This window comes from Phascolarctos cinereus, unplaced genomic scaffold (assembly GCF_003287225.1).
Source record: "Phascolarctos cinereus isolate Bilbo 61053 unplaced genomic scaffold, phaCin_HiC Scaffold_8;HRSCAF=390, whole genome shotgun sequence".
In the NCBI taxonomy this organism is placed as follows: domain Eukaryota; kingdom Metazoa; phylum Chordata; class Mammalia; order Diprotodontia; family Phascolarctidae; genus Phascolarctos; species Phascolarctos cinereus.
The window spans coordinates 55,526,999-55,553,443 of record NW_027556291.1 but is presented as its reverse complement, the minus strand read 5'-3'; the positions used below and the strand labels follow the sequence as shown (position 1 = coordinate 55,553,443).

General features: G+C 42.9%; 1 protein-coding gene across 1 annotated transcript in view; it reads right to left on the bottom strand.

Moving 5' to 3' along the window:
* IL1RAPL2 (interleukin 1 receptor accessory protein like 2) overlaps nucleotides 1–26,445 on the bottom strand; it is a 206,348-nt gene that overhangs the window by 31,262 nt on the left and 148,641 nt on the right. The window contains exons 2-4 of the mRNA XM_020975137.2: nucleotides 17,144–17,273; nucleotides 2,870–3,015; nucleotides 1,447–1,590 (exon numbers count right to left, since the gene is read on the bottom strand). Of these exons, the coding sequence (XP_020830796.1) occupies nucleotides 1,447–1,590; nucleotides 2,870–3,015; nucleotides 17,144–17,214 (361 nt within the window). The 5' untranslated portion in view covers nucleotides 17,215–17,273. The remainder of the gene's footprint in view (nucleotides 1–1,446; nucleotides 1,591–2,869; nucleotides 3,016–17,143; nucleotides 17,274–26,445) is intronic.

Genomic DNA, 26,445 nt, shown 5'->3' with positions numbered 1-26,445 from the left:
CGGGTTCTGAGCTGCAACAGGGTGAATGCAGACCAGGTGTCCATTCTAAATCTGACACCAATATGATGAGACCTTGGGAATGAAAGGCCATTAGGCTGCCCAAGGAGGAGAAAACCGGTCCAGGTCAGAAAGAGAACAGGTCAGCAAAACTCCCATCTCAATCAGCAATGGGATCGGTCAGTCAATGGCACTTGTAATTCTAGCCTGGAGGAGATAGGGAGGCACTGTCTCAAAAATAAAATAAAATTAAAAAAGAACACTGGCCTGGAATTTTGGGGAGACAGTCCAGTTTTGGCTCTGCTGTGTGACTTTGGGCAAGTCTACCTCCCTCTCTGAACCTGAGTTTTCTTGTCTGTCAAAAAAAAAAAAGGCTTTGGGGCTCAGTGATTTTTAAGGTCCTTTCTAGCTTTGACAATCTAAGAATCTAATTGCAGAACTCTGTTTCAAAGACACTAAATAGTTTGTGGGCAAGGAATTAAGGCAGAAGGGGCCGTGTGTCAGGAGTTTTCATTCATATTGATTTGGTCCAAGGCAATTTGCTCAGTGGAAAATAAGGCAGTCATTCTCGAATGTCAGAGGAGCAGAGCTCAGCTGAATGTCTTATTGAAGTGTGCAGTAGAGGCTTTTCTTGGGTCATTTCTGGGAAATGCATGAAAATTAGAGACCACATCCTGGATGCCTGTGCTCTGGGCTTCCTTGGAAAAGAGTGTGCTCCTTTTTGTATCCCTAGTACCTAGCACAGTGCTGGGCACGTAGTAAATGATTAAGAAATGCTTAAGGTCTTAAGAGCCTAAATTTCAAGCTAGAAGGGACCTTAGAATCTAGTCCAATCTCCTCATTTTACAGGGGAGGAAACTGAGGCCCAGTGAGGGGAAGGGACTTGCCCAAGGTCCTAGATCTGGAGCTTGAAGGAACCTTGGAGGCCCTCTAGTTCAACCCCCTCATTTTACAGAGGAGAAAATTGAGGCATAACATGGTTAAATGACTTACCTAAGGTCACACACGTGATTGTAAATGTAGAGCTGGAAGGGCCCTCAGAGGCCGTCAACATAATTCCATAATTTTACAGAGGAAGAAACGGAGGCCCAGCCGGGTGAAGTGGTTTGCCCAAAGACACACAAGCAATAAGTTGTAAAAGTCTGGATTTGAACTCAAGTCCCGTAACCACAAGTTGAGTGCTCTTTCCATTATGTCATGCTTACTGATTGAGTACATTGTCCTTGAAGAACAGATATACAGGCCCTGATAGACTTTTAGCTTTAGAATGAGCTATTGCAAACACATACTAAAATAAGTTTTTGATGCAACTGATCCTTGCATATGCATATTGGAGGATGGGGGAAATGGAATCCATTCCGATTTGCTTCTCACAAAGGACATTCTTCCTTGGCCTCCTGATCAACTGGTGCCTTTGGAATGGAATTCAACACTTTGGTGGCCACTTACCATCTGCATCTTCGTTGCTTCCAAAGTTCTGTCGGTAAAAAAGCAGCAACTCGATGTTGTAGCATTTATAGATGATGGTAAGCAGCACAAGAAGGAGGAGGATTGCTCCCAGGCCTCCTGCCAGCTCAATCTTGTAGATTAAATCTAGGAACATAGAGGAAATGGGAATAAATTCCAGCGCACTGAGGCTGGCCCCAGAGTCCTGCGTGGTTTCACCCGTGTGAAGCTCATTGGTCACTGGGCCAACTTGATGGTGACCAAATCCACTGCACATGTCAAATCTCTGCCTTGTACCCCCTACTTAGCTGCATCATTCCTTAGCAGTATATACTAAAACTAGCTGGGCTTGGGGGATATTTGGGGATATCAATATGATGAGCCATGCCTACTTTTTTCCTCTTTTACTTGAATTATACATTCTTATCAATCAGTGTCAAGAAGACATAGAGATTTCATTTTTCATTACATTGAAAGCTCTACCACTTCAGCTGACTGCATTCAAAGGTGTGAGGTACTAGCTAGCTAGGACATTGGTGTCCTAGGACACCTTTGCCACCTATAAGCTAGGTGACCTTGGGCAAGTCGTTTCCCCTCCCTCTGTCTCAGTTTCTTCCTTTGTAATGATGGAGTTAGGGCAGGTAGGTGGTACTATAGTGAATAGAGTGCAAGGCCTGGAGTGAGGGAGACTCACCTTCCTGAGTTCAAATCTGACCTCAGCCATTTCCTAGCTGTGTGCCCTTGGGCAAGTCACTTCACCCTGTTTGCCTCAGTTTCCTCATCTGTAAAATGAACTGGAGAAGGAAATAGCATACCACTCCAGTATCTTTGCTGAGAAGACCCCAAATGGGGACACAAAGAGTCAGATACGACTGAAAAATGACCTCACGACAACAATAACAAAACAATAGATGATTTGAAAGTGCCTTTTTTCTTGAAATACAGTGAGAAGGGGCTCGGGGTGTCTCTAGTTGAGTCTCTATTTCAATTTGCCTAGCACCCCAGATTCTTACCTGGTCACAAACGAGCTTTGCCAAGCCCTCTCTGCAGATATACAATTACTTAGAAATTTCTGACCTGGTAATGCTCAATATACTGCATAGCGATATGCATTCACTACATCCTCAGAGTGTCTGTTTAATTCTCTGAATCTCACCCACTGTATTTATCCCATGCGTAAATGTATAGCAGGCTATAGGCATTTTTACCAATTTCTACAAGCAGGGAAATAGTTTGACTTCAACTGATATCTTATGCACGTACTATGTGCCAGGTTCTCCCCTAGACCCTGGGGATACAGAGACAAAAGTGAGATAGTCCAGGCATCCTGGGTACACTCAAAGGTAAAACTGGGCCAGGGCTCTGATTTCTTTTAGTGTTAACAGTCACTTGGTAGATATGTAAATGTGATACTAAAAATAAATACCTTTTTTACGCAACAGAATGCTTGCGTGTTTTCGTCCATTTCTGTTTTCCACATGGCAGGTGTAATTAGCTAGATCCGCCTCTACCACGGCATCGAAGGTCAGGGTTAATTCCACTTCCTTTTCTCCAAGATGTTCTTTGAGAAGTCTAAAACAAAGATGGAATTCTTGCCTGAGTCCATTGGTTAGGGTTACAATCCCAGTCTCCAGAGGATACAAATTGTTACTGGCACAGATAGCACGTGTGCAACCTTGGGGACCACCTACAGACCCAGTTTGGAATGGGTGTTGGGGCTTCAGCAGGAAAATATGGCAAGGTGCTCTTGACCTGAAAATCAGATAGGAAAGAAAGGATGTGAGGGATTCACATAGCAATAGGTTGTGCCAAATGCAGTGGGAAGAAGAAGAAAAGTCTGGACTTGGGCATTTTGAGCCAAGCTTCTTTGGTAAAGTGAAAAAAGGTATTGGATTTAGAGTCAAAAAGCCCTCGATTTGAATCTTAGCTCTGTGACTTTAATCTCCCCTGGCCTCAGTTTCCCCCTCTGTAAAACAAGGAGGTTGGACTAGATAGCCACTGTGTTTGCTCCCAGCTTGAAATCTGGTCTTCTGTGTGTGATTGTGGGCAAGTCATTTCCCCCACCCCACCCCCATTTCTTGCTTGGCAGAATGAAAGAGTTGGACTAGATGGCTTCTGAAGTACCTGCCACTTCTAGGCCTAGGGTCTTATGTGGGACCTTGGGCAAGTCACTTCACTCTTCCCTGGGCCTCGGTTTCCTCCTCTGTCCAACGAGGGCATTGGACTAGATGGCGTCTGAGATCCCTCCCAGCTCTGAATCTCTGACTGCCAGAGAAGGTTGGACAGGGCCAGCCATATGGGGTGGAGGTACAAGACCCTTTCCTCCAAGAATGAGCCCAACTGAATTTCATTTAGTGCCTCAATTTTCCTCTCTTTTACTCATTTCCTTGAGTTAATGTGTCTGGGCTCCAGGAATCTTTTGTCATAAAGCAAATGCCACCAGGAGACACATGAATCTGTTGTCAATTTAGCCACTTAACATGAATGAGCTTAGAAGCTCTTGAAAGGCAGAGAGCAAGGGGCCTAGCAAATGGGCCTATATTTAAATCCTGCCTCTGATGTTTCCTAACCTTTGGGACCTTAGGCAAATCACTTCACATCCCAGGGCCTCAGTTTCCCCCTCCGTAAAATAAGGGGCCCCTGAGGTCCCTTCCAGCTCTTGAGCTAGGATCCCTTGTGCGATCTTGAGCAAGTCAATTGGCCTCGGTTTCCCCCTCTTCCAGCTCTAGATCTATGGAAGGGGAGGAAAGCAGGGGCATGGCATCACTGCCTGGAGAGAGCAGGGCACCTTGGGGGGTGAGGCTGGGAAATCAGAGGTTAACATGAGGTCACTGGACACCAAGAAGACCATCTCCTGTGGGTTAAAGAGGCAGGCAAGGCACGAGAATGAGAACCTTTTCTGTTTCACACTTTTCTTTTGGGTTAGCATCACCCGTGGCTTTGGAAAGTTTATTAAGCTTTTATATTTTAACTGAACAAGTGAGGTATCAAAGATAATTCCCATATTTATGTTATACGCTTAGAGATGGCTTCTGAGGATGCTTCCATCACTTGGTGTCAGCATGAGGCCAGCCTAGTCAGAAGCAGCATGATACAGTAAGGTCTAGATTTAAATCTTGCCTTTAGCAACTGACTTTGTGATCCAGGCCAAGGGGGATGGGTAAGGGTGGGGGTGGGGGAGCTCCCTCACCTTGAACACAGGGATCATAATACTTGGCAACCAAGACTGTAAGTTCAAGTATTGATTGATTTCACTGGAGGGACTTTCCTTACTTGAGAGTTCCCTATATTGATGAAATCATAGGATTGATACAATTCCCCCCCCAAAAAAAAAAAACCCAACAACAACCTGTAGCCCACCGATCTCATAAGGTTGCTTTGGTTGAAAGTGCTGTAGAAATAGGAGTTATTGTTATTAGTGAAAAGAACTCCAGGCTAAGAAAGACCTAGGTTCTAGTCTTTGTTGACCCACTTACAAGGTATGTGACCCTAGCAAATCACTCACTCACCACATCTGTGCCCCTATAAAATGAGGAAAATAATAGCTCCTGTATTGACCTGAAGGCTGCTATTGTCGAGAGATGATTAGAATTATTTCTTGATTATCTGTAGACAGATAATCCACCATTTGGTTTTCATAAACCAATCTCGACTCTTCCAGGGCTTTGCTGCTTAGGCCAGCTCGATTCTCTTTTCTCTTTTCTCCAAGGGGCATAGCCCTTGGCAATCCCAGCACTTAGTTGCCTTTCTAGCCTTAGGGAAGCCTACAGAGGGCACATTCACTAAAGTTAGTTCTTTGTATTGGATTGTCCCCAGTGTGGGAAAGGCAAGATAGGGAAAATGGGTGGCTCCCCAACTCTGTCTTGACTCAGTTCTTGACTTTGTTGGTTATGAACTGCCAGGTTGTGGGAGATGCCCATCTGAACCAAGCACTCATACTGCAATTTAGGGACACAGCTACCTTCTAAAGCAAAGGTTCTTATCCTGGGGTCCGTGCACTTAAAACAATATTTTGATAACTATTTAAATATAACTTTTTTGAGTAATTGCATGTGTTTTATTTTTATGCATTTAAAAACATGATTCTGAGAAGAGGGTCCATAGACTTCAGTAGACTGACAAAGGGGTCCAGGACACAGAAAATGTTAATGGGGGATTTTGAAGTCAAGTGGGAAAGATCTGAGCATCATTCATCTCTGTTCCCTTCTAATATCATGGAAAATGGCAAGTTGCTGGTCTTTCTTTTCTTGTCCCCCGCCTTCATGGAGTTCTCTGCTCATTCCTTCTGCTTTCTCATCAGCTCTGGAGAGATTTTTCCCATCCCCCACTTCTGTCTAAGGAACGATTAGAACTTTGACCAAAGCTCTCATCCATACCGTGCTGGCTGTTCCTCCCCCTTCTCCCATTGCTTCTCTGTGGCCTCCTGCCTGGGCGGCTCCATCCACCTCCTTGGTATCCCTCTCAGGAATAGCAGTGTTTATTCACAGAAGCTCCTCAGACCCCACAAACCCAGTTTGACTGGACGCTTCCCTCCCAGGGTGGCCTCTGCCTTCGCCAGGCGTGGAGACACAAGGCTGCAGCCTGTCCCCCATACACAGGCCTTCATTCTTCATGTCTAAGGCTGTTTCCAAAATAGATCTTCAGAGGCTGCAGAGAGAATCTGGGGAGAGGATTTGAAAAATTGCCCTCGGCCCATCTATTAATATAGATGATGTGTATTAATAATCAGCTATGGAAAATTTGGAGGGAGGGAACCACTTACTCCTCTGGGAGTAAATAGTAAGGTGGCCTTTCTGGTTGTAAATCACTCTTCGGAAGAGTCAGGCAACTGCCTAGCAAGTAAATATCAGCCAATCAAAATATTTACATATATATATATATATATATATATATATATATACATATATACATATATATATATATATGTGTGTGTGTGTGTGTGTGTGTGTGTGTGTGTGTGTGTATAGATATATATCTATATATATATCTATATATATATGCGCATATATATTTAGAGAGAGACAGACACCCCCTATTGTGTGGCCAGACGCTATGGGGGATATATACAAAAGTAGAAGAAAAACGTGGCCAGTCACTGCCCCTGAGAGGTTTATAGCCTGGCTGGGGAGACAGACTGAACCTATATGGAAAATTTTGAGAGTAATATAGATAGTATAGAACCAAATGTTAGACTGGGTGGTACTGGAATGGGTGCAACATGAGTTCAATGAAGGAAAATGGTGGGGGTGGGGAGAGGCATTGTTAGAAGGCAGGAACCAGATCTTGGACAAATATGGGTCAATGTAGATAGGCAAAGAGGGGAGGGGGATTAGTACGAGCAAGGCCTCAGAGATGAGAATCGGGGAACCAGCTTGATGAACACAGAAGACTAATATTGGGGAGCAGTAGGATGGCACTTATAATGTCAGTTACTGGTGATTTCACTCCAAGGACTAATGTCTGCAGTAAGTCGGGCATACCACTGAACACTGTCTATTTAAGATACATTAAAATCATTAAATTAGATAAAAAAGTAGTACTCAGTAAGGGATAATTATATCCATGGATAATAGGAGATACATATACATACACACTTAATAAATATTTATTATATATTATTATATATCAACACACACACACACATACACACACACACACACACACACATATACATACACATACCTATATATATCTATGTAATCTCTAGGCCTCTTCTGTCTTTAACAGATGGAACTCCTGAATGAGGAAAGTCCCTTTACCAATACAGGGTGGCACTTTTTCTGCAATTTATACTATTGGAGTTGCCCGGAGCCAGAGAGATTAAGTAGTTTGCCCACGATCACTCAGCCAATATATCTCAGAGTCTGGACTAGAACCCAGGTCTTCCTGATGTAGAAATGGCCTTTTTATTCACTATGCTTTCACCATAGGCTATGACATAAGGTCATTCTATTTGGTTCAATTTTACGTGACTTCATGAACATCTACTCAGTGCTTAGTACTATGTTCATTAAACCAGTTCTCTGTCCCAGACTGCTTTCCCATCCCTCTGAATGAGCACTTTATCCTATTTAATGGTAGCCATGGAAGTAGATAGTGGAAAAGAAAATGTTTCATGAAGTGCACAACCCCCATCTGCTTTCAGGGCCCACTGTAGGCACCTGGTTAACTGCCTCCTTGTGAGCTTGCAAAGGTGCTCTGGGATTGCTAGGAGGCCTAGTTTACAGAGCTGAGCAATTCCAGTGAGGGGAACTGGTAGCCCCAGCCTCTCTAATGCCTCAGCAATGTCCAGTAAGCAGCATCCGCCATTGTGGGCGTCATCAAAAAGCCTTTGTTCCTGACCCTGTCTCTGTGTACCAAGCACTGCACCAGCAGTTACCCAGATGGGCTCCTAGAGATTTAGAACCCGAGGCAGACAATGCTGAGGAGTAATATGTGAGGAAAGAGCATTCTGTGCACGAGGGAATGCAAATGCTGGGGGCGATGGGAACTTCCAAGGAATGGAATATCCTGTCTCACTAAATAGAAAGCCTTTTCTGTTTCCTCCAATTGTTGAAACTTATTCTAGTGTTCTGCCTTGGTTAAAAGTCTAGTGAACAGGACTGAATTTGTGAAGCCTAAGTGTGGAGAAAAGAGCCTGGGATTGAAATCAGGAGACCCAAGTTTGAGGCCTGGCTCTGCCACTGATTTGTAGGAAGATCTTGGGTGAATCATTTCCCTTCACTGGGGCTCGATTTTCTTCTCTGTACAATGTGGGGGTTGGGCAAGAGGGCTCTAACATTGTTTCTACCAGTGATAAATGCTGTTTACCTTTAGAGCTTTGGCAAAACCTACCCAGTCCTGGCTCTTGATGGTGATTAGCTCCAAGGCCAATCAGTGGGAAGGGGGAAAATACCCACCTTACCTGCTTGCTCTTGAGCCAGATTTTCACAGAGCTGAGGGAGCTATCCAGGATTTGAACCACATCCATTCAACTTCAGAGTGTTTCATTCTCTTGACAGGGATCACTCACTGTGCCTTTGATTCTAGGGGTAGTACTCTATATCTCCTCTGTAAGCACAAACATCCTCTTGTGATGATTCTGTCTCCCCTCCCCATAAGTTGATTGAACAGATATGAAGGATTCTGGGCCTCTCTGATGGGTGGACCATCTCTATGGAGTGATCAAGTGATCATAGAATGATCTGAGTAGCTTTGGGCTACTGTGGATTTCAGCCACACCTATGTAGTGGGCCAATAAAACAGGTAGAAACACAGGCCAGAGGTGGGCTGTTCAGTTCAGTCCATTACAAGAGTAGGTTATCTCACTTCAGCAGGGTCTTCACTGCTGCACGGTAATCTTTTTTTTTTTTCCCCTGGCTTGACTGAATCCCTATTATACTGCCTGCAATAGATATTCTCCCTCTCCTCCTTATTCCATGCCTCAAAATCTTTTATATCGTCACCCAATCTTGCCTTGTCTGTCTCAATTTCTGAGAACGATGTGGCCTTTCTCTTTCTTTACCAGGGTCACAGCCTCTACTTGGTCTCATTGCCTCTCAATACCACTTTTGATCATCTCCGTTCCCCCTTTAATCTCTAATCTTCAGTCTCTCCCTTTTTCCTTCCCTGCTGCCTCCAAACTAGCCCAGGTCTCCCCATTCCTTAAACAACATTGATGTGGCCTTTCCCTGCCCTTTGGCTATTGCATCCTACCATGCCACTCTCCTGCTTAAAAGTGCCTCATCTAAGGCAAAATATAAACTCTTCAGCCTGGCTTTGAAATCACCAGTGTCTCCTTGCCTAGAGGATAAAACACCAACTTCTCAGCTTGGCATTTAAAGCCTTTCATAGTTTGACTCCTGCTTACCTTTTCAGCCTCATTTCCCATTACTCCCTTTCATACATTTGGATCCACCCAAACTGGCCTGCTCCCTGTTCCTGAACTTGGCATTCTACATCCCTTTCTTGTGCCTTGGCACAAGCACACATGCCTCAAACGTGCTTCCTCCTCAGTCTCTAAATTTTGAAATTCTCATTTTCCATCAGAGCTAAGCTCAGGTGTTACCTCCTACTGGAAACTCAGATCTCTCACTTGTTAGTGGTCTCTCCAGCCTCAACTTAACCTATATTGACTTTTTATCTGTGTATGTATTGCATTCTCTCAGTAGACTGTAAGCTCATTGAGGGCAAGGTCTGTTTCATTTTTGTCTTTGGATCCCCAGCACCTAGTATAGAACCTGGTACTTATTAAGTGCTGGTGGATTGATTGATGCTGTCCCCTTTCTCCCACCTAGAATGTTAGCTCCTTGAGGGCACGAACTGGTTTTTGTACTGGTATCCCAAGCACCCAGCATGGTGACCTGAACGTAACAGGCATTCAGTTGAGTGGATGATCATTGTTGTTTGGTTGTCGCATGACTCTTCATGACCTTGTTTGGGGTTTTCTCAGCAAAGATACTGGAGTAGTTTGCCATTTCCTTCTCCAGCTCATTTTACAGATGAGGAAACTGAGGCAGACAGAGATTAAAGTGACTTGCCCAGCATCACATGGCTAGGAAGTGTCTGAGACCAGATTTGAACTCAGGAAGATGAATGGCACTCCACCTACTTTGCCACCTCACTGCCCCGATGATCGTTAGTAGTGCTTACTTTCCAAGAGACTGAATAATAATAACAATAGCCAGTATTTATATAGCACTCGCTATGTCCCAGGTTCTGTGTTAAGCATATTACAAATATTATGTGGATCCTCACAACAACCCAGGGAGGTAGGTGTTATTATTATCATTCCCATTTTACAGGTGAGGAATCCTTTTGGAACAGGAGACATCCTGTCTAGAGAAGGCAGGAAAAGACAGATTAGGCCATGGAGGGAGTGCAGTGGAAGATCTTGGGCACTCAGGGAAGAGAGGGGACACCTGAAAGAATGGGTAGGAGTATGTCAAAAACAAATTTTGCAATTTCCTTTCCACCCTGACTTTTGTGGTTTCTTCAAGATACAGTTCAAATCCTGCCTTATCCTCTTACTCCCTGTGTGACCTTGGATAAGTCACAACCTCTCTAGGCTACCTCTAGTGAGGGGGTTAGACTAGATGGGCCCTCCTACCTCTGACTCCATGAACCCTTTCAGACATATTTTTTTTGGGGGGGGTTATTTACATGTAGCAGGTGACTCAGAATCTTCCTTTTAACTTGATTCTTCTTCTTACAGAAGAAGCTTGTCATGCCTGGATCACAGGACCCTTTTGAGCATTTTAGTCAGAGAAAGGATGTTACTGGAAATGGATGAAACAAACCTCCCCCATATCAATGGAAGATTATCCTATTCACAGTCTCTCTGTGAGCCTAATATGAATCAAATTATTGGCATTTTAAAAGGCTTTCCATGAATACCTAAAGATACATTGAATAGGGCTTTCAGGTTAAGCATGATAAAGGATTTGGTATATTACATCCTGGCATCAGGAAGCCAACCTGCCCTATTGATAGAGTGATTTGTGAGGGAGATTTTGAATACAAAATGTCTCTGCCTGGCCAAAGTAGGTGCACTGAAATTCACCAGCCTCCCTTGACAATCAGGTGCAATTCACATGCCTGTAGAGGCAGGTTTAAGGAATAGCATGGCTTCATATTTTTTTCATAGGACTGGCTTACTTTCTAGGACAATTTTATTAGTGCTACATAGCCCTCACACAGGCTTGGTCCGCCCCCCCCCTTCCACCCCAAGTTCTTCAGCTAGTGGTAAGATAAGTGAAAAGGAAGCTGTGGCCAAGGAGTAGCACAGCGCTCTTCATCCTGGAGTGGCCCAGATTTGGGAGTGATCCTCCATCAGAGGTACTCCCTGGCTTCGAGATGCGCCCTCCTTGGCTCCGCCAAACTGCTCCTGTTAAGCTCTGGCACATATACAGTAGGAGTGAGTGCCCTCTCTGCCTGCCAGTATGCCCACTGAGTCCTCGCCAAATAGCAGTTTAATTTCCTGGCCTCAACAGACGGATGCTAATGGGCTTGGTGAAGCCAGCGTGCTCATTTGATGGGCCTATTCCCAGCCTCTAACGTAAGAGGCCAAACTAATAACCCTCAAAGCCCTAAAACGGGAATTAGGAGAAATGATGGTGTTGGACACTAAATTCCCTTGCTACCATTTTGTGGCATGAGGAAAGAGTGGTGGACTTGGGACCTGAATTTGAATCGTGATTTTGCCTCTCATTACTTGTGTGAACCGGGACAAATGATTTCACCTCTCCTGGCCTCAGTTTCCTCATCTGTAAAATGAGGACTAGATGGCCCCTGAGGTCCCTTTCACCTCTAGATCTAGGATGCCATATGTGACCTTGGGAAAGTCTCTCCCCCTCCCAGGGCCTCAGTTTCCTTCTCTGAGAGAGATGGACTAGAATCAGGGATGGGGAAACCTGCAGCCTGGAGACCACTTGTGGCCCTCTAGGTTCTCAAGTACGGCCCAGGGCCTCCAGGCCGAAGGTTCCCCACCCCTGGACTAGATGGTGCCTTTCAGCTCTAGTTCTAGGATCCCGTAAATGACTTTGGGCAAGTCATTTCTTCCCCCTGGGCCGTAGTTTTCTCTTTTGTAAAATGAGGTCATTGGATTAGGCGGCCTCTGAAGGCCTTTCCAGGTCTAGATCCATGATCCTATGTGTGACCTGGAACAAGCGACTTAATCTCTCTAGGCCTCAGTTCCCCACTCTGTAAAATGAGGGGGTTAGACTAGATGACTTCTAAAGTCTCCTTGAGTTTTTCATCCTTCCAGTGACAGCAGCCAGGGTAAACAATGGGCAGGTTCTGGTGCAATTACAAAGGCTGGTAGCCCAGTTCCATAATCCCTTCTTTTCCACCTGGAGTTGTGTAGAAGGGATAGGTCATTTTTTCTACTTGAAAATATAAGATGCTACCCTAGAGCTTGTGAGCTTTGGCAGCATAACGTGTGTTCAGGATATAGAAGAGGGCAGAGTGGCCAATGAGAGGCATATTGACATCATGCGAGAGCTGCTGAAGCCTGGCAGAGCTCTCATCCCATTTGCTGGGTGAGCTACAAGGTAACAACTGAATAGGGAGGGTGTGAGTACTTTCTGCGGACTGTTGCCTTCTTTCCCTAAGTAAACTGACCTCAGAGTCTTTTTTTTTTTTCTGGGGCAATAACATATAGACCCCAAAAGTTGTGACATCTTCTGTTGCTTGAGAAAATAGAAGCTTCCTAGGTTTAACTTCAGTGGCAGTATAGTGTAGGGGCAAGCTTGCCTGCCATAGTCTCAAGGAATCCTGAGTTTTAATCTTGCCTTAGATACTTAGATAGATGTATTGCCTTGGGCAAGTCAATTAACCATTCTGGGCCTCAGTTTCCTCATATGTAGAATGAGGGGATTGTAATCAGTGGTATCTAAGATTCTTTTGAGCTCTAAACTTTTTGTCTTATGATATCCTGTCTTCAACCAGTGAAGGGAGGGATTCCACGCATTTCTGGTTCTAAGACCCATACTATGGGGAGAGTATTTCTAGAAGCTTATGGATGTTAAGTTGTTATGCCACCCTATGCCCCCTCAGCTTCCTGCAGGACTGGGTCCTTGTCAACCCCTAATCACAACAGTGGTTGTTTGACCTTTCTATTTAAAAGAATTAATCAAGATGGAACTATCAGCTGGTCCTAGTCAATGGTCTCACAGCACAGAATGTGAAGTAGGCCCATGTGTCTTTTCTACTGTTTCACTAATGTCCCAAATGTCCAAGAACATTCATCGAATAAGAGACATCAGCTGGCATGAAGGTCTGTTAATGTATAATTGGCTTAATGAAGACCATAGAGAGAATGAGACTAGGTTGAGATATCTCTTAAAATGACAAAAAAAAATAAGCTGATTCATATGAGGCTCAGGAGAGGCTGTGATGAGAAGGGGAAATTGATAGAGATGAGTTTTGGTGATGAAAAATCACTGCATTATTAACATATTTGGTCATCTGAGTTCAAGAGTTTGAATTAAAATACATTAACAGCAAAATGGATAAATTGCCCCAAGTACTATGCCCAATTAAAATGGGATATGGGGGTGTTCTTTCTTATGGATGAAGATGTTGCTTAAGGCCAAAATTTTGTGATGCTTTTCCAATAGTGGAGCTGGGGTCACACTCTTTCCTCCATTTCCCCTCATGACAGCCTGTGTCTCCATCTGTTAGATTGTTGGCCAGGGTCTGCACTATAAGTGATTGGCCATTGACCAGAGAAATCACTCTTATAGCATTATCTGGTTTATACTGTGAAATTTAGAATGTCCTTTAAAGAATGATCAAGGTAAAAGGAAAGCTACATGAATAAAAGCTGATGAATGTGATCACCACTAACTTAGGGTTTTGATGGGAGCTTCCCTTCTCTTTTCTTTATATATCATTTTCTTCAGCCTTCACTCTCCTTGATATCTCTGCAGTATTTAATACTCCTTAAACTTTCTCTGTCATTGATTTCTTTTTTTCTCCTTTTGGCCCAGAACTCTGGGCCTAGGCCTGGGCTCTCTTCTCGGTCCTGCTTGAGTGTGAAATTCAACAATAGTTAAAACCAGACTCCTCTTCCTCCCAAAATAGTTTTCCATCCAGACTTTTCTATAGTATTATTATTTTACCAGTGACCTAAACTCAAGATTTTGGAATTACCCTTGACTTATCCCTCTCCTTCACCCCTCTTAGTCAATTAATTACCACATCCTTTCAGCTCTCTTGATCACTCCCATTGAGGTGAATGATGTGAATACAGCACTGGAGCTGGGAAGATCTAAGTTCAAATCTGGTCTCAGATACTTACTAGCTGTCTGACTCAGGGCCAGTCTCTTCATCTCTCTGTGCCTTAGTTTCCCTGACTATAAAAATGATAGAATAATAGTACTTTCCTCCCAGGGTTGTTGTGAGGATCAAAGGAGACAAGATTTGTAATGCACTTGGCACATAGTAGGCACTTAATAAATGCCTGTTTCCCCTTTCCCCTACAACCACTTTATTTTAGGCCTACCTACATCAGCACATTCATGGATTATTGCAATATTTCAGCCTTAAAACTGGTCTCTCTGCCTTGAGTCTCACTCCCTTCCAGGCCATTCTCTATTTGACCACAAAATGACTGATCCTAAGACACTGCTTTTGTCATTTCACTCCTCTGGTGAAAAACCTTCCATGGCTCTTCTGATTACTGGATAAAACTCCACCCACTTGATCTTGGCTTTTAAGACCCTTTACAGTTTGACCTCTACCAGACTGGGTTTTGTTTTTTTTTTTTTGGCTCATGCCAACCATGAGTCCCTCCGCTTCCCCCCACTAGGAATGCCCTTCTCTCTCCTTTTTTGCCCATTTAAATTCTATACGTCTCTCAAGCTCTTGGTCATATCCCACCTCCTTCAGTCTCTGATGATATCTTTCTCCTTTGAGTTACTTCCTTCTAGTAGTAGTAGTAGTAGTAGAACACATTTATATAGCATTTTAAGACCTGCAAAGTGCTTTACAAGTATTATCTCATTTGATCTCACAATAATCCTAGGAGGTAGGTGCTATTATTTTGCCTGTTTTACAGATGAGGAAATTGGAAGTTGAGAGAGGTTTAATGACTTGCCAGCGGTCATACAACCAGTAAGCATCTGAGGCAGGCCTTGACTTCTTGGAGTTTTCCTTATCCCAGGTCCAGAGCTCTAGCTCCTGAGCAGCTAAACTGCCTTGACAAGTTGCTGATTTGTGTGGGTGGTGGGAATTTCTACACATGGAGTTCTTCATGCTGATGAGCCCTGCGCTCCTCTCTTTTCCAAATTATAACATAGAATTTAAGCTCATCTGCTTCTCACCAGCCTAAAGGTTACCCTACCTATCTTCAATTACCAGGCCAGAAGGAATGAAATTTGTGTGTTAAGAAGTGCAGAATTAAGGACAACTTGATGGGGTGTGACCTCATGTAAGGAGAAGAAATAATACAGGTATGAAAGGAGAGTCTGGGTTGTGTTAGTAATGAAGGGAAGACATCACTGTGGACAAGTATTTTAAGTGGAACTTTGAAGGAATCTAATATGTCGGCACTCTGCCTCATGGCATATGTATTGGAGGGGAGAGCTTAGGGATTATGGGAAAGAATGATGAGGGTCTTGATAGATAACCAGGGCTTGTTTCTTTGGCATTATGACCTCTCAGGTAGGGGGACCATGAGAATGCCTTTTAACCCAGTACAGTACTCTTGAAGGCCTGATAGGCTCCTGCAGGGAAGACCGTTGATGAGGATAAGCACCTTAATGTTATTACAACTGTTCCCCATCACCATCTTGAGGCCAAAGGACTCTCTACCAGACCAAGGGCCCAGTTTTCACCCTGCCATTTAACACTCTGCGTATAGTCAAGCGAAAACTAAATGGGCTTGGAAAAATAGTGATTTCCTGCAGTGTGGCACAGTGGAAAAAGTATTGGCTTTGGAGTCAGAGGACCTGAGTTTGAATTCTGTTTCTGGCATTTATTACCTGTGTAACAGGAGTTCCAAGTATTCAAGAAGTGACTTGGACAAGTCACTTTTCTCTGGGCCTCAGTTTCCTCAACTGTAAAATGAGAGGGTTGGTCTAGATCAGTGCTTCTTAAACTGCAAGTTGTGACCCCACGTGGAGTCGCAAAAAATTTGGCAACAGTAAAAAATTTCTGAACACGAAACGACCAAAATTAATTAAAAAACAAACACATAATGAATCCTAGGTGTTTCTGGTAGTGCCTGTCCATGTTGCATCACAGAACTTTACCACAGGCTTGGTTCTGAACACAAAGTATGCACACTTTGCAGTGTGCGTGCCCTTGGGCCACGCAATGGCCAACAAATGTGGCCAAAACAAAATGGGGTCCCCAGTGGAAAAAGTTTAAGAAGCCCTGCTCTAGATGATTTCTGAGGTCCTATGTGTGACCTTGTGCTAGTCTCTTTACTCTCTGGGCCTCAGTTTCCTCAATTGTAAAATGAGAGCAATAGACTATATAATTTGGAAGGTTCTTTCTAAGTCTTATTAAGTTCCTGGCTATGCCTGAGAGGGACTGGCTTTAAGAGGTGTGGGGAGGGGCAGCTAGGTGGTGCAGTGGATAGAGCACTCACCCTGGAGTCAGGAGGACCTGAGTTCAAATCTGGCCTCAGACACAGGATACTCACTAGCTGTGTGACCCTGGACAAGTCACTTAACCCTGATTGCTTCGTGCGAAAAAAAAAAAGAGAGGTGTGGGAAGAAAATGAACTGAAAGGTTCAACATTTAAAACTGGGTACTGGGGCTGGGAAGGAATACTGCTCATCAAGGGCTACATTTATTGGCAGATTTTTTTGCAGAACATCAGACCTCTCCCAGCCTGCAGTGCAGACAGAGAAAGCCTCTTCTCAGAAGTGCCTAGGCACTGCTCCCCCTCTCCCACCATGGAGAAACTCGGGCATCAAAGACTCATCCTGTGGGTGGAGGAGTAGCAGTAGCAGCATCCCTTGGCAAGAGTCCAGCGATTTGGGCACCAGGGGATTCAAAGGACCTGCTGGGCAGAGGCTGGCCCATCCTGGTGCCTTAGCACATGAGATAACTTTTGGAGGTCATTCTCCTCCTCAGCTCTCCTGCGCTCACCAGAATCTATCGGGCTGGAGATGAGAGGGAGTCATCCGCATTGCATCAGTTTGTCGATGGCACTTTATTCCCTTAATAGCCCCCAAAATTAATAGCACAAACAATTCCAGTCCAGTACCTGATTTCACCTTCTCTAATGTGGCCTGCCAGCTCTTCGATAAACTTCTCTCCTTTCATCCAGTAGATCATTGGTCCTGACTCACCGCTGAATCCAAAGAAGGCTTTGCATGGGATGTTGAGAGGTTTACCTGTGGGTAAGAGAGGGAAGAAGGAAAAGAGAAAGGAAGGGAGAAATGGAGAAATGGGTTTTGATTACTGCTGACAGACGGGAAAGGGCTGCTCAAAATGAAAAGTCAAAATTGGAGGTGACCCCATCTTCATTTGCTAAATGATGATGAGACCTCTTGGAAAACCACTACAAATTCCAGGCAGTAATCAAGTTATTTCTAATTCAATTCTTAGAACATCACAATTTCCTCTTTCTCTTTTGCTTTCAACAGGGGTGGGGAACCTGTGGCCTTAAGGCTACAAGTGGCCTGAAGGCCTCAGGTTCCCCACCCCTGGCCTGCAGGAAGGCGCACCAACCAGCTAACTCCCCTCAGTCTCCCTTCTCAGGCTAGAGGAAAACCCATTAGCTCCTCTTGGATTGTTTCTGCTTCTAAAGCACCTCCCACACCCCCTGTGCCCAGCTCAGCATGTGCCCAACACTCTCTTTAACAGACCTCTCCTCAGTCTGGCTGCTGCTTTCCCACCACTTTGTTCTCAGTTGTTTATTACTGATATGAAAGAATGGTTAATTACTAATGGTAGTTGTTTCCTTTTTCTTGGCATGGTACAAACGGCAATTACTAATGGACCAGCAAGCATTTATTAAGCACCTACTACGTGTCAGGCAAACAAAAATAAGTGAAGGATGGTCTGCCCTCAAGAAGCTCACATTCTACTGGGGGTAGGGGCAGGGAGGAGGTGGGGAACACACATATGTACCTAGCTAGGAGAGATGCTTCATTTCTATGGCTAGGTTGGCAGCCACTGCTGGAGAGGCAGCAGTGCAGTGGAGAGAACACCAAAGTAGGAGGTGAGAGGCCTGCCTTTTGGCTTTGCCACCGACAGACTTTTGGACCCTGGCCTATCTCAGAACCTCAGTTTCCTCCTAAATAAAAAAGGGTAATAACCATAGCAACCAGCATTTAGATGGCACTTTAAGGTCTGCAAAGCACTTAACATGATCTGTTCCTCACAGCAACTCTGTAAAGTGAGTATCACGGTTATTGGGCTCATTTTACAGATGAGGAAACTGAGGCAAAGAGATGAAAGAACTTGCCAGGATCAGAGAACTAGTGATAATAGCTAGCATGTCCACAGCATGTTAAGGTTTGCAAAGCACTTTATACACATTTTCTCATTTGATCCTCACAACAATCCTGAAAGGCAGATGCTATTATTATCCCCATTTTATTGATGAGGAAACTGAGTAGATGGAAGGTAACCTCAGAGGGGAAGGTCTCCTCTGAGCCTAAGCTACTAGAGCCTTTCCCTATGAGGTTACCCTCCATCTACTCTGTATGTATGGTATGTACCTATGTATAAAAATATTGTCTCCTCTACTAACGTGTAAGCTCCTTGAGGGCAGGACTCTGCTCACCTTTGTCTTTTTATCTCTAGTACCCTTCACAGGGCCAGGCACACAATATATGCATTTGATTAATTGGGGTAGCATGGCATCATTCTGGCCTTGCAGTCAGTAAGACATGGCAGCTAGGTGGCAAAGGAGATTGAGTGTGGGACCTGCAGTCAGGAAGAACTGAGGTCAAATTTAGCCTCAAATACTGTATGACCCTGGGCAAGTTACCTAACCTCTCTGACATGTGGATACATGAATATCCTTGCAGCCAAGTGAATTTTTGTCCCCAAAGCAGTATGGGGATTCTACCCAAATCTCTTATAAGCCTATGGAACATCTTGTTTGTGACTCAAGCTCTTTTATTTGGGCTATGAGGATAGATGTGTGTGTGTTTACATATAAATATATACACGTATAAATATGTATAGACATATACATATACACATCTATATATATATATATATATATATATATATATATATATATATATATATATGGAGGTATATAATGTGTGTATATATGTGTATGTGTGTATCTACATGTACATATATACTCAACCAAACATGATCTTACCCTCCAGTTTAAATAAATCCCATCTCTCACCAAACTGAATGATTGTTTTACCTCCTACAGATCATATGTAAACTGTATTTTGGGGAGGGGACTGGGTATGTGATCTCATTGGTGTAGGGAGCTTCCAGAGAGGAAGTCCAGGTTGCTACCTGCTCTGAAACTTATAGTCTTAAAGCATTTCCTGTATAAACTGTGTAAAACCACTCTTAAATAATCATTCTCACCATGGAGGAAGGAGTTGGTCCTCAATTCCTGGGATGGCTAAACCAACCAGGTGTTCTCTCTCTTTTCCTGGGTTTATGCTTCTGGGTTTAGCTGACTCTCTAGGAGGGGAAAAGCCAGGAGAGGGAGGGCAGTGCTATTTGTCTTCCTAAATGGAGAAGAATCCTCTCAGGGCTGAATTACATTCCCACTTTGCCCCACACTTCAGCTATCTCTCTGCCTGCTGCTTTACCACTGTACTTCCTGGACCAGAGGCCATGCCCTGGGGGATGTAACCCTTTGAGCTTTAGGATTCCACCCCTTGGGCCCACACTGCCCTTGAAGGGCAAGAGCCTCCCATGGCCTACTCTATCTAGCTGGCCCCAGCCATGCTTTACTTTACACCTTTCACACCTTCTTGCCTTCCACTCAGCTACCAGGCATGTGTCCTCCCCTCTCTACCTCCTTTTTTCAGTTCTGGGACAAAGTCGAATAAATATGGGCACTGTTACTGGATCTTCCCCGCTATGACTCTGTTCACCACCTTTGTGTTTTACCCAAACCAGAATATCCCTTCCTGGCCACCACTCATGCAATCTCCATGAAAACAAAGTTTGTCTACAAAGTTTGTATTCTGTTCCTGCCTCCCCTCCCAGCATGTAGCACAGTGCTTGGCACCCAGTGAGTGCTTAATAAATGTATGTTTATCCATTCATTAATTCACTACCACTTTCAATGCTTAGATGAAATGCTTAATCAAATTTAAAAGCTTAAACAAAAGTTAAGGTTTATTCAGAAACAGGAGAGGGGAAGACAGTGGAAGATTCAACTTTTCAGAGGTTTATACAACCCTTCAAAGAACTGAAACTACTATTGAGGTTTCCTGCCACCAGCTGTTGGCAGATGCCTTGGGTGCATGGTCCAGACCAGTAAGTTTAAATGAGAGGTTGGAACAGTGAACAAAGCACTGGCTCTGGGGTCAGAGGCTCTGGATTCAAATGTGTTTCTGATATTTACCACCTGTGTGACTTTGGGCAAGTCCCATCCCCTCCTTGAGCCTTAGTTTCTCCCTCTGTAAAATGAGAGGCTTGGATTAGAGGGCCTCAGAGAGCCCTTCCAGCTCCATATCTGAGTATATGAGTGCCAGATCTAGAAGGGAGCTTGTAATCCAGCTCTCTCCTTTTACAGAGAAGGAAACTGAGGCTCCGAGAGGGGAAGGAACTTACTCAAGGTCACATAGGTCATAAGGACAGAGGCCAGCATTTGAACCCATAACCTTTGACTTCAGATCCAGTGCTTTTTGCAGTATACCATGGAGTTTCTCAAGGGTAGTTTTCCTTCAGATGGAGTTAAGCATACATTCCTGTCTTTAAAAAAAAGTAGAATAAAAAATGATTGAAAGAATTGAATGGTGTTTTCATCACAAGGTACTTGCTCTGGCCCCATCCTTGTCTTTCCTTACACCTGTATCAAGTAGCCTCATGCAGCTGGTGCTGGATAGGAAACAGCCCTGCTCTCTGAGCTTCCAATGAGAAAGAGAAAACCCTGATTGAAGAGATCTTGAAACAGGCTTTTATTGAAATCAAGTGACTCCCCAAGGTTAAGCAAGCTACAGTGTGTAAAAAAAAAACCCAAAAAACCAAAAAGCTAAAAAAAACTTTAAAAAATCCACATCTCCTAATATTTAGTCATGTTCAGTGCACTGGAGATATCACCTCTGAATTTCTATACATCAGGGAGACAAAAGAAGCCCTGGCACCAAGGCTTAATTTTTGTACCTCATTGTCTCCTTTCTAAACAAAAGCTCTCTCCAAAAATCTTCTGAAATAAATGGCATGTCCACAGAAGTAAATAATGAATTAGAGTTAAGAGCAAGCTACTAAGAGGCCAGATAAGGAAGAAAAAAAATGTCCTCTAGTGAGAATGGAAGAAAAATGAAAGTTGATGAGATGGAGAAACCATTGGCTAGTTACCCCAGGGGGCAGAACTGCCCCCAAATAGTATTTTCAAAGATTAGGCATTAGAGGAAGAGGGGTTCTCACAGCTGAGTGAATTGTGAAGGAAGTAGATCGGGAGCAGATTCTTGAGAAAACTTTAGGTTAGGATGCTTATTTGGAGATGGTTAAAAATGAAGTGGAGAGAACACTTCCTCCCCTCTGCCACAGAAAACACTTTTGGTTGCTCCTCCTCTTTCAAAAAATGGATGCAGAACTAGGGAAATTCTTGAAAAGATGCTGAAAAAGATGCCTGTTTCTTTGCCCATACAAGACCTTGGGAAGGTCTCAAAATAAAGGAATGGGAAGCTTCCCACCAGGAATGAAGTTCCCCTAACAAGGGCCGATAGGACTAATTTTTCAAAAGGAAGAGATAGAGAGAATACTGCCTGTACAGAGCTACCAAGAGTACAGCTGTAATGAAGACCAGCTGTCTGAGACACCCAGAAATTCACAGGAGAGAAAATTCATAAAAGGCAACAGTAATTAAACCTCTGGCCTAAGATGTCTATAAACAAACACACAAGCAAGATGAACTACAGACTGTAATGAAATGAGGCAAATTTAACCTCAAGTAGGTATCGCTGACACTTGGTGGAATGAAACCTATGACTTGAACAAGGCTCTGAGAGAATATAGCTTATTCAAAAGAAAGATAAAAGGGTGTGGGGGGGAGAGGGTAGCACTATACATTTAGGAGACCTATTCATGTGGGGAGGAAGCATAGTAGAGGACACTGGGATCAATGGAGGAGGAAGAAAGAATGATTTTGTCATTGGGGTATAGTATTAAATTCAAATAGAAACAGGGCCAATAACCTTATATATAAGGATCTCTGTAGGCTGCATATTGGTTTAGAAAACCACATATTAACATTATCTATGTTCTACTGTGTTTTTATTTATTTAATTATATATTTCCAAATCACATTTTAATCTGGTTTCTGCCACACTGGGAAGATTTGCTGCTGCTTGTGTGGGCCATAAGTTTGATGCTTTCTGGGCTAGATTATTATCTACTAAATACTATTAATATTAAGTACTATTAAATGGATTTAGAAATGTTTGGCAAGACCCAAGACATATTGAATGTATTGATATATTCAATGATCTAGATTCCATCTTGGCAAGATATTTTTAGTAGAATGATCTATTCCATGCTGTTTAACATTTTTAGCAATGACCAGGAAAAAGGTGATGGTGGCATGTTCATCAAATTTGTAGATGACGAAAATTAATTTGTATGCTTAATAAGAGTCAGGGTTCAAAACTATCCTGACAATCTTAAAATGTATGAAGTACATAAGAAATTACTAGGATGGTGATGGCCTCAAATCTATGTAATAGGACCAGCTGAAGGAACTGGGGATGTTTAGTCTGGAGAAGAGAAGACTGGGGGTGGGGTGGAGTGGGATGTGATCACTCTCTACCAGTGTTTGAAGGGCTATCACCTGGAAGTGTCATTAGATTTAGTCTGTTGGATGCAGAGAAAGGACTGGGAGGAATGGACGGAAGTTACAAAGAGATAAATTTGGGCTTGATTTCAGGGAAAAGTTCCTCACAATTAGGGCAAGTCAAAAATGGAATGGACCCCCTTCCTTGGGTCTTTAAGCAAAGGCTGGATAATCACTTGTTTGATAGGTTGCAAGAAAAATCTTGATTTCAGGTTTGGATTGGACTGCATGTCCACTGAGATCCTCTCCAGTGCTGAAATCTGTGCTTCTGTGAAAGCAGGGCAATGAGACATCTTCTTTAGAAACCAAACCAAAGATAATAAATAGCTTTGGCAAATGAGCAGGATGCATAACACCTTCACAAAAATGATCAGCATTTTTCTACAATACTAACCCAAACCAAGAAGTAATAACAGTAAGAAATTCCATTCCAAATAACTAAAAAATGCATAAAATATTTGGGAGTTGACTCATCCATTCACAGAAAAAGACCTATTTAAATGCAAGTACAAAATATTATTTACACAAATAAAAGGAGACAAATGATTAGAGGAATACTAATTGCTCCCAGTTAGATGGTATCAATATAATAAATATGGCAATATTACTGAATTAAATTATAGATTTAGTGTTACAGCAATCGAATTAGTACAGGATACTCTATAGAATGAGATGAAATAATAATAACTCATTTGGAAGAACACAAAATCTAGGCTCTCAAGGGAAATAATGAGAAAAAAAAAACGAATGACTACGGGGCAAAGCATTACCAAAATACAAACTATATTTTAAAACAGAAGTTATTAAAACTATTTGAGATGGATTAAAAACAGAAAAGTAGGGGCAGCTAGGTGGCGCAATGGATAGAGCACCAGCCCTGGAGTCAGGAGGACCTGAGTTCAAATCCGACCTCAGAGACACATAATATTTCCAAGCTGTGTGATTGTGGGCAAGTCACTTAACCCCAATTACCACACACACACACACACACAAAACCAACCCCAGAAAAGTAGATCAGACCAGACAAGAAAGAAACAGAAGGACTCTAAAACCCAGTGTCTGATAAACCCAAGACTATAAATGGAAAAAGCAGTTGGGCAGCAATTAAATTTAGATTGGTGTCATACACCAAATATCACAATAGGCTTCAAATGGATTCAGGACCTGAATATAAAAGTCCACAACATTAAACAAATTAAGGGCAAATGAGATTGGTTGCCTCTTTACAACCAAGTTGAAGGAGAAAGATTCTTAACTAAACAAGGCTTTAGGAGAGATCATTAAAGATAAATCAGACTATCTTGATTACATAAAATTTAAAAGCCTTTGCATGAATAAAATCAATGAAGGTAGAATTAGAAAAGAAATTGTATAGTGGGGAGATATGTGCATAAAATATCACCAATGGAAAATCTGATAGTTGAAATAAATACACAGGGAATTGAAAGGAAGAGAGAGCCATTCCCCAATAGGTGAGTGGTTAAAGGATATGAATAGTTTTCATATCCTCTCCTAACTCTTTCCCCGTCAATTAAAATTGATTGTGGGAACCACCCCATTGGGCCCTGTCTGCTTTTCTTCACATTTGCAGTCTAATTTGTGGTCCTACTTGTCTCTATCCAGTTCAGCCTGACAAAGGGAGTGTAAAAAGATCCCTTTGGGAAATGACAATGTCTAGGAATGTTAACATAGCACACCAGTAAGTCAAATCACCTGTAGCAAATGAAAATGTTTGGCAGTCAAAGTAACTAAATCCTGAGTGAGCACACACATACCCCCCCCCCCAACTCATGTAGATTGATTCACAAATCAAATGCACATGATTTTTTATATTGCTATGGGATTGCAAAAAACAGAGCCTTTGCATAAATGCTTTAAGATCGAACAGTGACTTCATTTAAAAAATTCCCTGACTGATTTAGAAATCTAGGTTTGCAGGGCGGCCGACAAATATAATCACTTCAACAGAGTATGATTGCAAATCAAATCCAGAACTCAGGGTTTCTTTTTAGATTACGCACTTGGCTTCAAAACCAATTGGGGTCTCTCAAGCAATTAAGGAATCTACAGCTGGGGCTAAATTGATTATCACATAGGAGAATGCTCTAACAGTCAGTAAAGAGAACATGAGCTGTCCATTAATTCCTTAAGTGGGGATCAACCCTGAAGGCCTCCAATAACAACCAGAAGGTCCCCCACCACTTTTCCACCAATCAAAAGGGATTGTGGGAAACTCCCAGGTGATAAGACCACACCTGGTGGCACAAAGAATAGTAATAATTGATGTTTATCTAGCATTTTATTACATTTGCAAAGCTCTTTACATACATTACCTCATTTAAGCCTCCCAGGGCAACGAGTTGGTGAGGTCAGCACTAACTCCATTTGCTATTTTACAGATGAGAAAACCTAGACTCAGCAAGGTCACACCATGGAAGCATTAGAGATGGAAGGGGAACTCAGGTTTTCCTCACTTGAGGTCAGTCCAGCACTCTACCCACCGAGCAACATTAACTAGTAAATTCTGCTGTCTGACTTAGGAGGAAAAGCTCCGTAATGGAACCACAGGCCAATACTCTTAATGGCCCTGATAGATAGCATCTCCTCAGGTGTTCCTTCCAGTGGTCTTGCCCTATCAATTCTTGCCCATCATGCACCAGTCTTGATCATGCCTCCTATAAGTTTTCCACCTGGGGTGGGGGTACCAACATGCTGGAAGACTTCCTTGAAGAACAGGAGTCAAAGTTGTTATTACTGATTGTATGATAGAAAGAGAAGATGGGTTAGTCATGTGGATGGGGTTGAGGGGGAGGTAGGTGGATGGCCCAGGTCCCTAGTGCTCTCATTAATTCAACCACAGAAATGCTTAAAGTGGATGTGAAGACTGAACGAGGTATTATATGGCAACACTGTGGAAAATACCTGTGGGATTTTAAAATGTGCTAGCTTGGCTTCAACAAAGGTGCTATTCACTTTTGAAAAATCATGCATTCATTTATTCATTGATTTGTTTATTTTTAATGTTTTATTGATACTTTTGGGTTTTTTTTTTAAACATCATCACTTCCCAATACTCCCTCCCTACCCTACAACCCACCCTTGTCACAAAGAAGTACATTTAAGGAAAACAATGTGGCACAGTGACCATGTCTGACAATGTATGCCTTATTCCTCACCCATAGGCCCCAAGCTCATTGCCAGGAGAAAGGACACCTATCACTGGCCTCTGGAGTTAAGACTGGTCATTGCTTTGAGCTGAATTCAGGTGCCTTTTAGGCTTGTTTTTCTTCAGGTTGTGTCTCTACTTCGTTCTATAACAAAGTTCCAAGACATCTAACCCAGTGTCTGTGAATTCCTCATAATTGTTGTTTCTTCCAGAACAATCCCATTACATTTGTACTACATAATTTATTCAGCTGTTCCCCAATCAATGAGTACTCAGTTTCTTTTCAATTTTTTTCATTACAAAAATTTGTATGTATCACAATGCATATTACAAAAATTTGCACACGTGGGACCTGTTATTGATGTTATTGGGGCACTGTTGGGCTGAAAGGGATGAACGGCTGAATTAC